Raw genomic sequence first — 13988 nt, forward strand, 5'->3', positions numbered from 1 at the left:
TCAACGGTTGTGATGATACGACATGTACAAACTATCCAATACCGCTATTTACTTGAATAAATAGAAATGTGTATTGTAAGACTATTTAATCGAAACTAAAATTTAAAGATCCAGTGCGGCTCTTCGAAAACAAAGACAGTCTTCGAGCAGTATCACCTCTACTGATCATTGATCAATCAACATATATGATTGCATGATGATATCAGGGGTTCCTAATGGATAGACCTATGCATTGCAGGTTTGCGTCGGGCGTTTGAAACTCGTATCAATAATGATGGAGCCGGCTATTTGACATAGGTAACTACTTCAGCTGTAAAATTTCGATACGTTGACAATCCTAAAATGAAAAATCAAAATGATCACTTGGTCATAAGCACGGACTTGATAACTTCACGATGTCGTAGTCCGCTTAATCATTACGCATGGTATACAGTGTACAGTTTGATAAATTCATTTTGTTAGCATGACTACCATTCGCTGTCTTGGTAATCGCCACGCACACTCCCATACATTGTTTTCGAATTAAAGTATGCTGGTTCAGCTGCTTTGTATTAGGACGAGAGAATAATATATAGGATGACATATCGACAAAACAGCGAGCCCATTGCTACAATCAGGTTAACAGCAACAAGTAACAAACAGGTAGTTTCCCAGGTCATCATAAGATCGTTTAATAAAATCGATTTAATATCAGAGTAAAATCCTACAAAAAGAATGCGCAACTTAATTTTAGGTCTACCTGAGCATGATCATCAATAAGTATGGCATTTGGCCCTAGTTGCGAGGTCGCAAATTATTATGGATTAGGCTAGCGATTAACGAGTTCTTAATTCAAGGATTATATACTAAAATTGATGACTGGGTGGCTAATTATATTGAGCAATTCACGACTGTGTGACCATAGTGTTCTATATTGTGTGGACACAAGTAAATCTCACGGCTCAGTGAAATTGGTCTACGTCACACTTTCCATTGGGTCAAAGGCAATTTGACGGTGATTTTTGACAAGCTTGCCGAGCATTAAATTTGATAAAACGGGTATCAATAGAAAGCTGCCGCGGTACTGATTGCGAAAATATCAGTTTTATTCTTACCGTGGTCCTGGAACTCCCCAGAATCAGCTTGGAATGTTGAATTGTAACGGAGTTTGGTATTGTGACGCAACCATGCCGCGTGAGCAGCTCATAGGAGCAAGTCCGTACGGGAGTGGGAGTGTGAATGCTCAATCGGTTGCGCAACAATGGCCAATACGCTTGCGGGTTGCTTTGCTCCTCACCTGTTCCCAGACGGCATGGTTACGTCACAATACCAAACTCCGTTACAATGCAACATTCGAGGCTTCGAGGCTGATTTTGGTGGGTTCTAGGACCACGAGCAGAATAAAATTTATATTTTCGTAATCAGTACCGCTTTAGCTTTCGATTAATACCGGTGTTATCAAATTTAATGCTCGGCAATCCGGTCAAAAATGACCGTCAAATTGCCTTTAACCAAATGGAAAGTGTGACGAAGACCAATTTCACTGAGCCGTGAGATTTGCTTGTGTCCACACCATATAGGACACTATGGTGTAACTAATCTATGATCATAGAATGATATGTATAGCAAGGGGGTAGCAGGGTCAGCTCAAGATTAGGCGCTCTTGATTGATACCTGAAATTGCTATTTCGGACATTGCTGTGTCATATTATCTTTCAAATCACGATGCATATGTGTTTGTGAAGTCATTTCATTATAAAAACTTCTCCTTTCCTACAGCCGTCCGCGGGACGTGCAACTGTCGATATGACGATGACATGCAATGCCCCGTTCACGTTGCCTTTGAGGTGCGTATAGTGGGTACGACAATTAACCCACGCTAAGACTAAAGTGATTATTGGTTGCAAATATTTCCTGGTGTTGCATAAGACAAGTTAGCTTTATCCTAATGCGTATCGCTCAAAGGAAGCTAGGGGATGATATCTCGCGACACAAAAGGATGAACTGAAACTTATTTGTTGATATAAATGAACATCAGGGATGTGTTTGCTTCATACAGTATACATTGTAAAAGTGTAAACATTACACGTTTATCTACTCTAATTAGATTTAAGCTACAGCTTGAAAATGATATTACGTGTGACCTGACATGGCAATAATGCGAAATGATAAGAAGTTGTCTGCATTCTCCACTATTGAAGGAGCGTGATTAATTGCTAAGCATACTTATTCCTGATCATAAGGGCAAGTTTTTGCAACTTTTGCAACTTGTTTTTCAACCTCCGGCAGCTTCCTAAATACTCAGAAGTTATGTAGTGCTGTGTTTCAAGCTGTTTGGAGGAATCCTATATCATAGTGCAACTTTTTGCAACTTTCCTTCATTTTTTCATGCAATATGGTGCAACTTTTCAGATTTTTCATGCATCTAACTTTTTACTGGAAATATTGCCACTACATGTAAATAGATCGGTTGATTATTTTACTGTCGTTTAAATTTGAGGTCCTTTCTGGTTAGACGTACATTCACTGGGTCAATTTTTTTTCAGGCTATTGATTTTGCTGAAGTCGCCAACACTGGGTTTTGCTGCAGTGCCTTGGATACGGATCGACTCGAGCATCACATACCCTCATAATTTAAATAAACTTCTCCATAAATGCAACTTTTAGTGCAACTATTGTGCAAAATAAATGCAACATTTTACTGCTATTTTTGTGAAAAATAAGTGCAACATTCCACTAATTTGACTGCAACAAAAACTTGCCCTACTGATCATTGTTCGGGTTGACCTGAAGCTAGAGCTAGCAGAAAAGGCCTTGCTTGCAAGGTATATACAGTAATTGAGTGCAAATGACCATTAGTCACTTTGTCATGCAAAGCATACAAGAATATCCTGTTTCGCGCAGATAAGAAGTCACGAAAGACAGTAGTGCAGGAGGGTCGTACTGGATATGTTCCCCGTAGACCCGTAGAATGTTATAAATGTTGATAATAGTAACAACGTATTGATCTTGTCAAAGCTTCTCACTCCACTTTGTAAGCTTCCCAAATTGTCAGCTTCCTCGAATCTCAAAGAGGATGTTCCGCGGGCTCTGGGCATAGTCCAGATACAGACGCCTTGGTATGTAGCATAATATTAAACTATTGTACAAAGATAACCATATATACAGAAGAAGATTTTTTGCAGTTCTTTCCAATTTTATTCGCAGCAGTATTAAAAAGCTGGAATTCCTAATATGACAAGTGTTTGTTGTTGATTATTACCACAATAGGCCAACTGATGCGCTCTAGATTCATCGAACGAATATCCACACGTGTCACACAAGTCCACAGGACAGATGTTTTGAACAACCATACAGACAGGGTTGGCTGTTTAAACCTTGTGACATAGCTTTAACTGCTATCTGAATTCTCCGCAAGAGCCTATTTATTCCCCAGATATTCGCAAATAATATTCATTACTGTAGGAGCTCGAGGTACAGAACCTCAGTATACAATCGAATAATATATTCATATCAATATGAAGGTTTTATTCAATTCGTCACTGTCCTTGGACTCATTGATCATTTGGCAGACTGCTATATCGCCCACCCAAAAGGTGGTACGCAAACATTCCTGGGATATGGAATAATACGGATTGGTGCATTTGGCTCATTATCATCAACTGAAATGACTGTGAAAGCATAATTTTGTGCCAGAAAGGGCCAGTTACTGATTTGTAACCTACGACATGATAGGAATACGCAGACTACACGATTTCCGTTCACAGTGCAACGCCCTGTCAACTCAGCATGCGTTCTGGAAGCGATATCATAACAACCATCGCGTAATATCCCTGCCGTTTTGAAATAATGATAACACTATGCTTGGTTTGAAATTGATCCGCGACTCCCGAGCCGGACTTGATTCACAGCAATTTCTACTGAATAAATACTAGTCAGCGGCCAGGACTACCTGATCTCGATCCAACCTATTCAAGGCCCCAAATTACACAGTGTGTCCACTTTATTCCGCTATTTGTCACTATTCCTGTATATTGTTATTGACCGTGGTGCAAAAAGGCCGTCAGGCGATAAGCACAAATCTTTTTGTTTAATAAACAACAACAGCAACATCGGTTGTACTTTCATGACATATTTTGTTACCTTTTTATTGAGAGTATAGCCTATATACTTTTTACATGATTGTTATATACATGATCAATGCCAAGGCGGGTGATTGATTGAAAGGCTAATATACTGCAAGTCGTTTTGACTTGCTCCTATCTCAGAATTTTATCGCAATCCTGTGCTGAAATAAAGTGATGAATCTAATAATAAACCGAACTGAGCTGAACGACTCGTAAACTGGACATGACTTGATTCACGGTGGTAACGACTCGGAAAAGTGAGCTGTTTAAATTTTATTCTCAAACAAAATTAACGTCGATGTGAAAATTACAATAAAAGTGAAACGAATACACGGCGGTAACAGTGAATGAGGTTGACGCGATAAAAATACGTATCATATGACCGGCATATTGTTATGCGAAAACGTCTGACGCAGTTGCTAGATAATTACGCTATTCTTTATTGTTTAGTTTTAATAAACGCGCGAAACCAAACGTTTGAAACGTTGCTGTACAATCTTACGCAGCCTTACAAAATAAGAAACCCTCGTACTGAGCAACTAGGGTTTGCATACACATATCCACGGCCAGCGTGATGAAAAGTTCCAATCCGCAAGTCAGCATTACATCACTTGCGGCTGTAGCTGCATTCTTTGCGACAAGTCGCTGTGGGGCATCCACATCTCGGCGGTTTTACCGTCGAATCCGAGTGCGTGCGTTAGCGCGTGCCGTCGCAGGTCGCACGTTCTCCGGAAGACTTTGCCACAGATGTGACACGGGTACGGTTTGAAATCGGTGTGAGTTAGCAGATGCGTTTTAAGATTGCTTCTTTGGTTAAAGGTGCGGTCGCAGGTTGGACATTTGTAAAGCGCCTCCTAAACGAAAGTAAAACGACTTAAATTTAAGGGACTAATATTCTAGGATCAACAACTTGATATCAGACCGGGATAATTATTGAAAATATCATGATAAAAATCACGTATTTTTCAAATTCATTCATATTTTCACCGATGCCCAGGGGTTTCCTTTTTCTTTAAACTGTCCGTCCTTCGCAAATTCATATGGATGGCCCCTTATATTTCTAGTACTAGTCACAATATTACAAAATTGCCACAGTATTACGGAAAGAGGATATGATTGATTGAATTTTATGGTTCGTTGAGGGCTAATTGATGATTAGGATTCGTCGAGCTCATATTCATTTCGCTTTTCCGTAACGTTTTATCATAGGTTACATATGTTACATTACCCATTTTGAAGAGTGGTAATTTCGTAATTCAGGATTTTCGGGGAGTAATTCCCGCGATTTACCAAAATTTATATCCATATCCGGCACACTAACCTTACGGAATTAACAATATTTTTTCGGGTCTTATGAAGCTGTATCCGCTCAATACCTACAAAGTTTAAGATGAACTTGAGATATTTCGATGAGAAATAAAGAAAGAGAATTATCTCTAATTCCCCCATTAAATAAATCATTCGTGGTGCAGAAGTTGAAAATTACTCGTTATAGAAAAGCTTGGAAGAATGTGAAGAAATAGTCGCCTTGAATACTCTATTACAAATGATTTCCCATCTGGGACATTCTGTTCGCATTGAAATACCATCTTGATTGTGAATTGTGAGCAAAGTGTATGCTATAAATGAGAATGCGAACGAATGGCGTACGTCGTAATGCTGGAAACATTGTTCCAAACTGATCAAAAGTATATTACGGATATTGAGTACCAGTTATATGTGAAAGCTAAGAAGACACTTTTGAAACAAAATTCGTTAGATTTCGACATTGAAATTTGGCCACATTTGGCAGCATAATAGAGGCGATTATAGCATCCAGCAAAATGGCAGATCTTTCGAAAGGAACCGAAATATCAGAGTAGATTTGGTGGTATTTAACAGGACTCTTTAAGAAACCTCAATAGAACCAGCACGCATATAGCAGACGCAAATTCTCATTAAATTGAAGTTTGCAATACTTGCCTTTACATTTAAAGTAATTTACGTTTCGGGTTCATATTGATTTTTGAAGGTTTGCCGATTAGCACAATTTGATTTTGAATTTTACCGCTCCTCAAGTTACAAATGCTGAGAAGCACTGTGAACCATGCTATAGTATGGCGTTGGATTAAAGTCGTCTCAAAAGTTCGTTTGTTTGCGCGATAGATGTCTACAATGTATTTGCGTATTATACATCTATTTGCGTGTAGTGATCACAGGACTTATGGCATCAGCTCTCTACGGGCGGTCGCAAACACTGTCCCGCGATTTGTTTTCGTACGGATTAAGGCATGAAATATAGCAAACCTGGGTGTGCAGAGTCTTGTGGACGGCGAGAGTTCTTGATTGGCAAAAACCTTTACCGCAAACGTCACACTTGAATGGTTTTTCTTTGGAATGAATGTACCTGAGGAAAGTGATATACTCACATCACATGCTGTCTATACTTATATACTTGAACATCAGAGGGGGTCGAATAAGTCAGCGTTTCAAAAAGAAATAGAAACAACGCCGTAAATTGCTACTCAATTACAAGTATAAGCAGAAATAAAAATATAAAAATACTTAAGCAAGTAGTTTCAAAAGTACATTTGGTTGAGAGGTCCCACACCTTTAGCAGATAATCCAAGTTGGCGACATTCGAAATTACAGGGTGATCCTTAGTGACTGTAAAGCAAAGGTACATAATACGCCTAATCCAAGTACAATTCCGAAAATGTATTCAGTTTTCTTGGTACAGCGGCTATTTTGCCCAATTGTTCTGATAATATCACTGGTGAAAATGAGGCATGCAGATCAGGGTTGTAACCAAGTCACACGGTTCCGAATCACAAGTCTATCTTCCCTATATTGTTTTGACTCAAGTCGAGTCAAGTCATTCTAAATTCACCACCGAGTCAAGTCCGAGTCCAAGTCGGCGAGCAGAGGATTGAGTCAGAGTCATAGTGTTATGACTCCAAGTCCAAGTCATTGTGCGTTTGTTTGTTGTATTCATAGTGTTTGTCGACTACTATGGTCATTTACACCAATGCGATAATCTTCATTTATGTTCCGTGGCTACCGACTTGTAGTACGGCCTACTTCTAGGCTTTTATAAGACACCGCTTACGCGGATGAGATGTGATTGTGTCGACTGTTCAGTTTCGAGTCTTGTTAAACCCCCTTTTGTAACTCTTCTGGTGTAATCGAGTGCTTCGTATCCATAATATACTAATTTTCCTTACTTGCAACAGTTTCTGGTCGCATTTTCAAATACCAGTATTACCATGGGATGATAACTTTACTATTCTTCGAAATTGCAATGAAATGTCGATATTGGCCGTCATAGTTTCAATTCGTATTACTTGATCCGAGTCATTCGCATTCGCATTTCGAGAAAATGACACGAGTCAAGTCGAGTCACCATAAAATCGTGACTCGAAACATTACAAACATGATGCAGATCCCTAAACACGTAGTTTTGTCTACCAAAACGTCAAGTAGGGGTGTAAGCCGTCTAAAAGCATAACCACTGAAGGGAGTACCGCATGATGGAACAACCCTGAGTACTATCAAAATGTATTTCGTTACTGACCACCTCTGTTAAATATAATTCGTAGGAAAATGCATAAAATCAATGATTCTCACTTGTGATCTCGGAGGTGGTCCTGTCTTCTGAACGCTTTGTTGCATATGTCGCATACGTAGGGTCTTTCGTCAGTGTGAGTGCGCTCGTGAATCAGCAAATTATAGCTTTTCGAGAAATGTCTGTAATGAAACGCGTGAAGTAGGTGAAACTTGATTCCGAGACGAGTATTAAGCTTCGATTCAAGTCGAGTACCCCGAATCATGAAGCCACAGCGGTAATCATGCCCAGAAAAATTCGAAAGGATAAAGTCTTTACGCCACAGAAAATATTTTTCTAATGCTCAATTATGACTACATTTCACTGCGCTTTGTGACAATGGCAATGCTACGGGTTTGCAGTAACTGGAAGAAATGTCGGTTCCACGGACACGCGTAGCCTCCTGCAACGTTACGAACAACCTAGGTTTATAGGCTCCCAAGTTTGTAGGCTTCCTTGTTTGATAAAATAAGTTATAGTGTGAAGAACCCATATTTTCGGTTCTCGAAGAAATCGAATACCTCGACTCGAATCATTGCAATTGATATACTCGGCTAAGATTCGAGATATTTCGTCAAAGGAGCTATATTTACCCGATATTTTCAATTGTCAATGTCAATCCACCATGACGTCACAATTCCATATTCGTAACGCCGTGGCTTAAAAAAACTTGTTTTAAACATGTTCGTTTTAAATGCAACCCTACCTCCAGGAGTAGGTAACAATTTTTGCTCTGCAGAACGGTTTCAAAATACAAATATTCAACATTGAAAATTAATTGTAGCTCATACACTCATTCCAGCTATTATTTAATATCAATTCATAGGTTTCAGGTGGTGAAATGGTACCTTGTCATTGATTTCGCGATGGGACATTGACAGATGCATTTCACCGTTGTACAATGTACATTTCATCTCTCGGTTTCGATGCAAAACATTTGCATGGCCATAACATTCAGTAGCGTAACATAAATTACATAATAATATTATCTTACAACTATGCTCAATGGGTTGATGGCCTGGTCAACACATCATCTAATGAAATTCGAAGACCAGCAAGACGAGAACGGTTAGGCTGATTTCGAGTGTATTGCAGTTTGAATTTTGCAGAGCAATAAGACGGGGATAAAAAGCTAATTCATCACCTAATTATAGATATGATATAGTCTTAACCCGTGTATTTGCAAAACCAGTTCGCAGTCGGATTTAATCGAACGTTCAACAGCGCACGCAGTCGCTTCCCTCGTACAAATATTTATTCGTCGTTGAAATAAAAATGGCGCCGACCTACAATGTCATCGCCCTGCAGCTCAAGGGCGGAAATACCAACTGATTACAGATAATGACTGTCTGCTTGGAAATTGTGGGAAGTGAGTGAATTCGAAGTCTAAGTAATGTTATGAAAGCGCATAACGCAAATTTCAGTCAAGGGGACTGGTGATATCTACGGATACAGTAGTAAAAGATTTGGGGATATATATCTTGATTTTAGGGAAGCAGTGTAAACAGTGAAAACAGCAGGGACACAAACTCCCGTAAAAGGTTCGTCGAACATACTACAACATGTTGCAACGCAAGTAATTTTTTGCCTTCCAGTCTGCACCCTTGTCTATAAATGATATTACCGGAGTAGGCCTAGCACAGTCATTAATCAGAGTACACTTTACGTCAATGGACGATGTTACTGACACGTTCTATCTTGATCTAAAATTTTATTAAGATCCATGGTGATTTTCTGGACTGCATAGATCACACGCAGCATTCTTGGGATGCTCAGCGAATCTATCGAGACCACAATTGAATTGGCACCACGGGTCCCATATCGTTTGTAGTTTCATCAGGAACGACTAATCCTGCCACTGCGCGGTAATAAGAGCTCATGATCTCATCCAGCCCATTTTTGGGTCAAGCAATCATTATATTATTTACAATCGTAACATATAGTGTGATATATCAAGCAAAATTACCGAAAATCAAAATTGTGCACAAGCTAGGATTATTTGCCTTGCTCTCTTTGCATAGATGTTAATATTACTGTAACATGCTCACTTTGCAGCTTTTGCTCAATAAATTTTGCCAGATTCGTGCATGTTAAGTTCTTTGATCACCTCCTCCCCATATACATTGTACAATATATATTATGGCGAATAAAGCTGACTATTGACACTGTAAAATTACATGTGTTGAAGTGGGTCGTTCAAATGAGAAAAAAATGAAATTACTGCGTGTCAAACGGATAAACTAATGTGACTATGGACTATACAGTTTCAATTGTTAACCGGCAGGTATTTGTAAAATGGTTACGACACTTTATGGAAATGATAAAACCAAATGAAATTCCAATCGAGGTGTAAATCGTGCTGAACAAACTCTGCAGTTCATGCATATCCACTCGTAAGAAATCTTACCAGGCTGTAAATGTACAATGTACATAGGTGGAAAATAGGTGTGTTTAGCAGATTTCCCGTATAGGGTTATGTGCAATGCGAGCAGACGCCACTTTGCGGTATGAAATTTGTCTTGCTCACCCATTCAAATGGGTGAAAACGATACAAATACACAAATTCACATGGAGATATCCACCATAGGGGTAGAATGGATTCTGTTTGCGAGTTACACCCCTAGAAGGCATCAATAGATGCTAGACGTGAACAGAATCCAATTCATCAATGGCATATATCTCCGTAAGAATCGGTGTGTCTGAATCATTTACGATCATTGTAATATGCTAGTACCACACAGTGCAGTTTATCTGCTTTGCACCCTATAATGGGGAAAATCGGATACACGATGTTCGTTTGCAATGCAGCGTTGACTTTTTAAATCATGGCATCAACAACGTACCTTCCGCAGTACTTGCAGATAAACTCTCTCTTTGGCTTCGGTGTCCTTCCGGGGCGTTTCGGTTTAACCGGGTCGCCGGCCGCTTGTCTGTGTAGTCCGGCAGTGGGGCCGTGAACCGGCCAATAAGGGTGATAGTGATGCTGACACGCTGAGCTGTGACATTGTGAACTGTGCGGGATGTTTTGAGGAAAACCGATATGAGAATTCCCTCTGTGAAAATGAAATTATATTATGTTCAAAGACTCGGAATCGCGGTGCAAACCGGTATACGTGGACAATAAAATTTAATTGTAGCATTTTAATATATCAAACTTGTAATATGACCTGCTATGAATGTGTTGCGAATGTGTGTTGGGTATATTCGATGATTATGATGACATATTTAGGTTGATAGAAGCCGTAAAATGTTCGGCTTCGTAGCAACGCGAAATACTACGAACACTTTGTGAATATGTTTTCAAGTCATGAAGTTGTGAGATGCCCAAATGCTAATTTAAACACCAATGAATTATGTCTTACCGCCTAGGCTCCTGTCTGTTGTGGGGTATATAGTTTATAGACAAGTCATTAATCAGAGTATGCTGGGAGTTGGTGACTAGAGCAAAATGTCCTATCATGCTTCATAACAACTTGTTGGTAAGATTCTTATATATCCCTGATTCAATCCATAATGGCACCTATGATCCCTGATATCCTGATCGGAGAATCCTGGGAGCCCATGAACGATTTTGCACTATCAAATTCAAGTATCATTTGCAGTTGCATTTGTGCATCGAATTTTCTACTACCCGTGGGATAGACTCATGATCTAACTTTTGTTATTTGTGACTGGAATGGCATGATATTTCAATCAACATTCTCGAAAATAGGATAATTTTCGACGACACAAGTTAAACTGCAAGGAATTTTGAACTAAACAGCGGAAGATGTCTGTAAAATTCTGATATTTCTCAAATACCCCCACAAAGTATATTCATTTGTGAGCGCGAACCTCTGAATTATCGAGGTTCGCATATACCGAAAACTATAATGTGAAAAGAAAATTCACACCATCCCGTACATGTATATATGAAATGATGTATTTGATATATTTTGGTAACCGCTTTGAAGTTATACTTTGATTAATTGTGTTGTTTCAGCAATTCCACGATTGTTTGAATATTCCGCTGGACCAGCAATGCTCTAACTTTTTAGGAAATCAAAGTAACACTCGACTCTCGAAAATTTTAACGACTCTGGAGATGACCAGATACGAAAATCGCAAAACGAACCAACACGAATCACGTGCAGTTCTGAAAATGCGCCTTTCGAGCAGATAAAATATTCAATTGGGTTATATTTGGACCGGTGTAATCAATCCTACATGGAAAGAAGTCTATGAACAGAATTCGAGAAGGCGTCAGTATAGTTTACTGTCATTAAGATCATAAAACCGTGCCAACAGCGATATTTCATGGTCGTTAAAACTTCGAAAATATTAACACAATAGTTTCTATACAGGATATTTCATTATTCCCACTTTGACAACGGTCATCAAACTGAAGCAATCTTGGAAAGGAGCATCACATATGAATTTGCAGAGGCAAATTGCTTTGTACCATCACAATGAACCACAGCCTATCTAGATAAGAAATATTATACGTCATACAGCAGCTTCATTAGCAATGCAGTAGAATTGTTGGACGATATGTCAAAAACGTATCCACGCGAAGCGTTTATGTAACATTATCCCCGGATATAATCAACATACTCACTACCATAGAGAATTGTTGTGTATGCCGATGTCTAGCTTAATGAAATGTAGTTATAAAATTAGCGTCGCCGCGGCCCCGGCGTCGCATTAGTGATATCGTTGAAAAAGAATTAAGACTTACTGTGTCGGTATCAGTGGTCTAGCCAGTCCAGGTATAGGATGCTGCGAATGAGTCGTCAATAATAAATTTGCGTAAAACTGCTGCAGTATGGATGCGTAAGTGTTGCGCATTTGTAGCTGTAGCAATTCGGCGTTGTACGCGGTTGGTAAAATCCCGCCGTTGAATGTGTTGCTTGGAATTACTCCGCCGAAAACTGTGCCGCTGTGCTTGCTAATTTGTTGTTCAGTTGGATGTTTATGCGCTGTGTAGTTAGGATGGACGTGCATCTGTGGCGATATTTTCCTATCCTGTTTCACTGTATCTGTAAAGCAGGATGTATTGGGCTGAACATATGTAAAAGAGGCTGAATTTCATCATTACACGGTAACTGTATGCCTTTTTGAAATCAATAACAACTAATTTACCTTGTCCTATATTGCCCATCACCGACTCAACCAGATTATGAAAATTCACCCCTGACTTAGTCTTTTTTATCTCGTGCTCCTCTCCTTTGTCAGCTGAACGCGGCCTGCGACAAGGCGTCGTATCCGCGGAAGCCATCGCCATATTTGATTTCAAGTCCGTCTGCCTGCCGTTGTTCGCGCCGGAGTTTCCGCTATCTGAACCCGGTGTCTCGGGCTCGGCCATGTCGATTGTGGAATCCACGGAGACCTTTCGTGTACGGGTTGTTGATTTTATCCTACTGACATTGCAATCTTCTGGTTCGCTTTGACTCAAGTCACTCGCCTCTGCCAGAGATCTCTCGTATCCGGCCAGGTCGTTACAATGAGTTTTCCCATCTTTCCACAAAGTTTGGATCACACCAAGGTGCCTGGCCGGGATATCAGACTGGCGAAACCCGTCACTAGCAGAAAACATGACTCTTGATATGAATGCAACTGTAAAATGAAAATGAACGGCACCTGTCAACGGCAGACATGATTTAGTAATGCGTGAAATTATTCTTTGTGATATCACACTAATCATAATATACACAATTAGTAAACAAGCGTGATTCTAGGCTTTCTACGACACAGTGATTTCTGGTACAATCTCACCGAATCGAATGTGTCTGCGTGGCGGGGATGCCTTGCATCATAACTGATATTACCATGTCGATCTATAGACCTCTTCCACAGTGTAACACACCTGCGTAACAGACACCGTACCGCTCAGACAGATTTCAGCGCTGAGTGTGGAACACGGTATACGCCACGAATAACTATAGCCTGATGGTATTTTATCTAATTTATGAAGTAACTAGACAAACACGATGTCAGCCCATTAGGAGGTTAACTATTTTATTATTTGTACGTGCTTCGGTTTTAAATGCTCCGTTATATCCGCCCAGCAAATAGTTGTCATCCGCCCAAAACGCTGATCATTGTTTGCCCCGTTATTCTCCTGAAACAAATCAAATTATCATGGCTGCTATTAAACCTTAATAAATAATTTCTTCGGAAGTGATACTTCTTTTCTTCTACCCGAACCGACCTCGGCTGTAGATCGCGAGAGAGACTATGAAACGATGTTTGGTCGGGGCGTAATTAGGGCTGGGCACAATCGAGTACCTGAGTGATTCGATTCTGAATCACGTATTAGG

At 39.8% G+C, this 13988-nt stretch overlaps 1 protein-coding gene across 1 annotated transcript; it reads right to left on the reverse strand.

The window, feature by feature from the left end:
- Nucleotides 1-4364: 4364 nt before the first annotated feature.
- Nucleotides 4365-13463, reverse strand: LOC145435909 (uncharacterized). Its single transcript, XM_080313173.1, has 6 exons — nt 12811-13463; nt 12407-12707; nt 10533-10742; nt 7713-7832; nt 6393-6492; nt 4365-4960 (listed from the first exon to the last, which is right to left on the reverse strand). Exons 1-6 carry the CDS (start codon nt 13370-13372, stop codon nt 4709-4711), a joined length of 1545 nt encoding a protein of 514 aa, XP_080169299.1. The 5' UTR covers nt 13373-13463; the 3' UTR covers nt 4365-4708.
- Nucleotides 13464-13988: the final 525 nt, after the last annotated feature.

The sequence above is a fragment of the Botryllus schlosseri genome, chromosome 3 (genome assembly GCF_051294905.1).
Source record: "Botryllus schlosseri isolate E-star chromosome 3, Bs_hap1, whole genome shotgun sequence".
Lineage (NCBI taxonomy): Eukaryota > Metazoa > Chordata > Ascidiacea > Stolidobranchia > Styelidae > Botryllus > Botryllus schlosseri.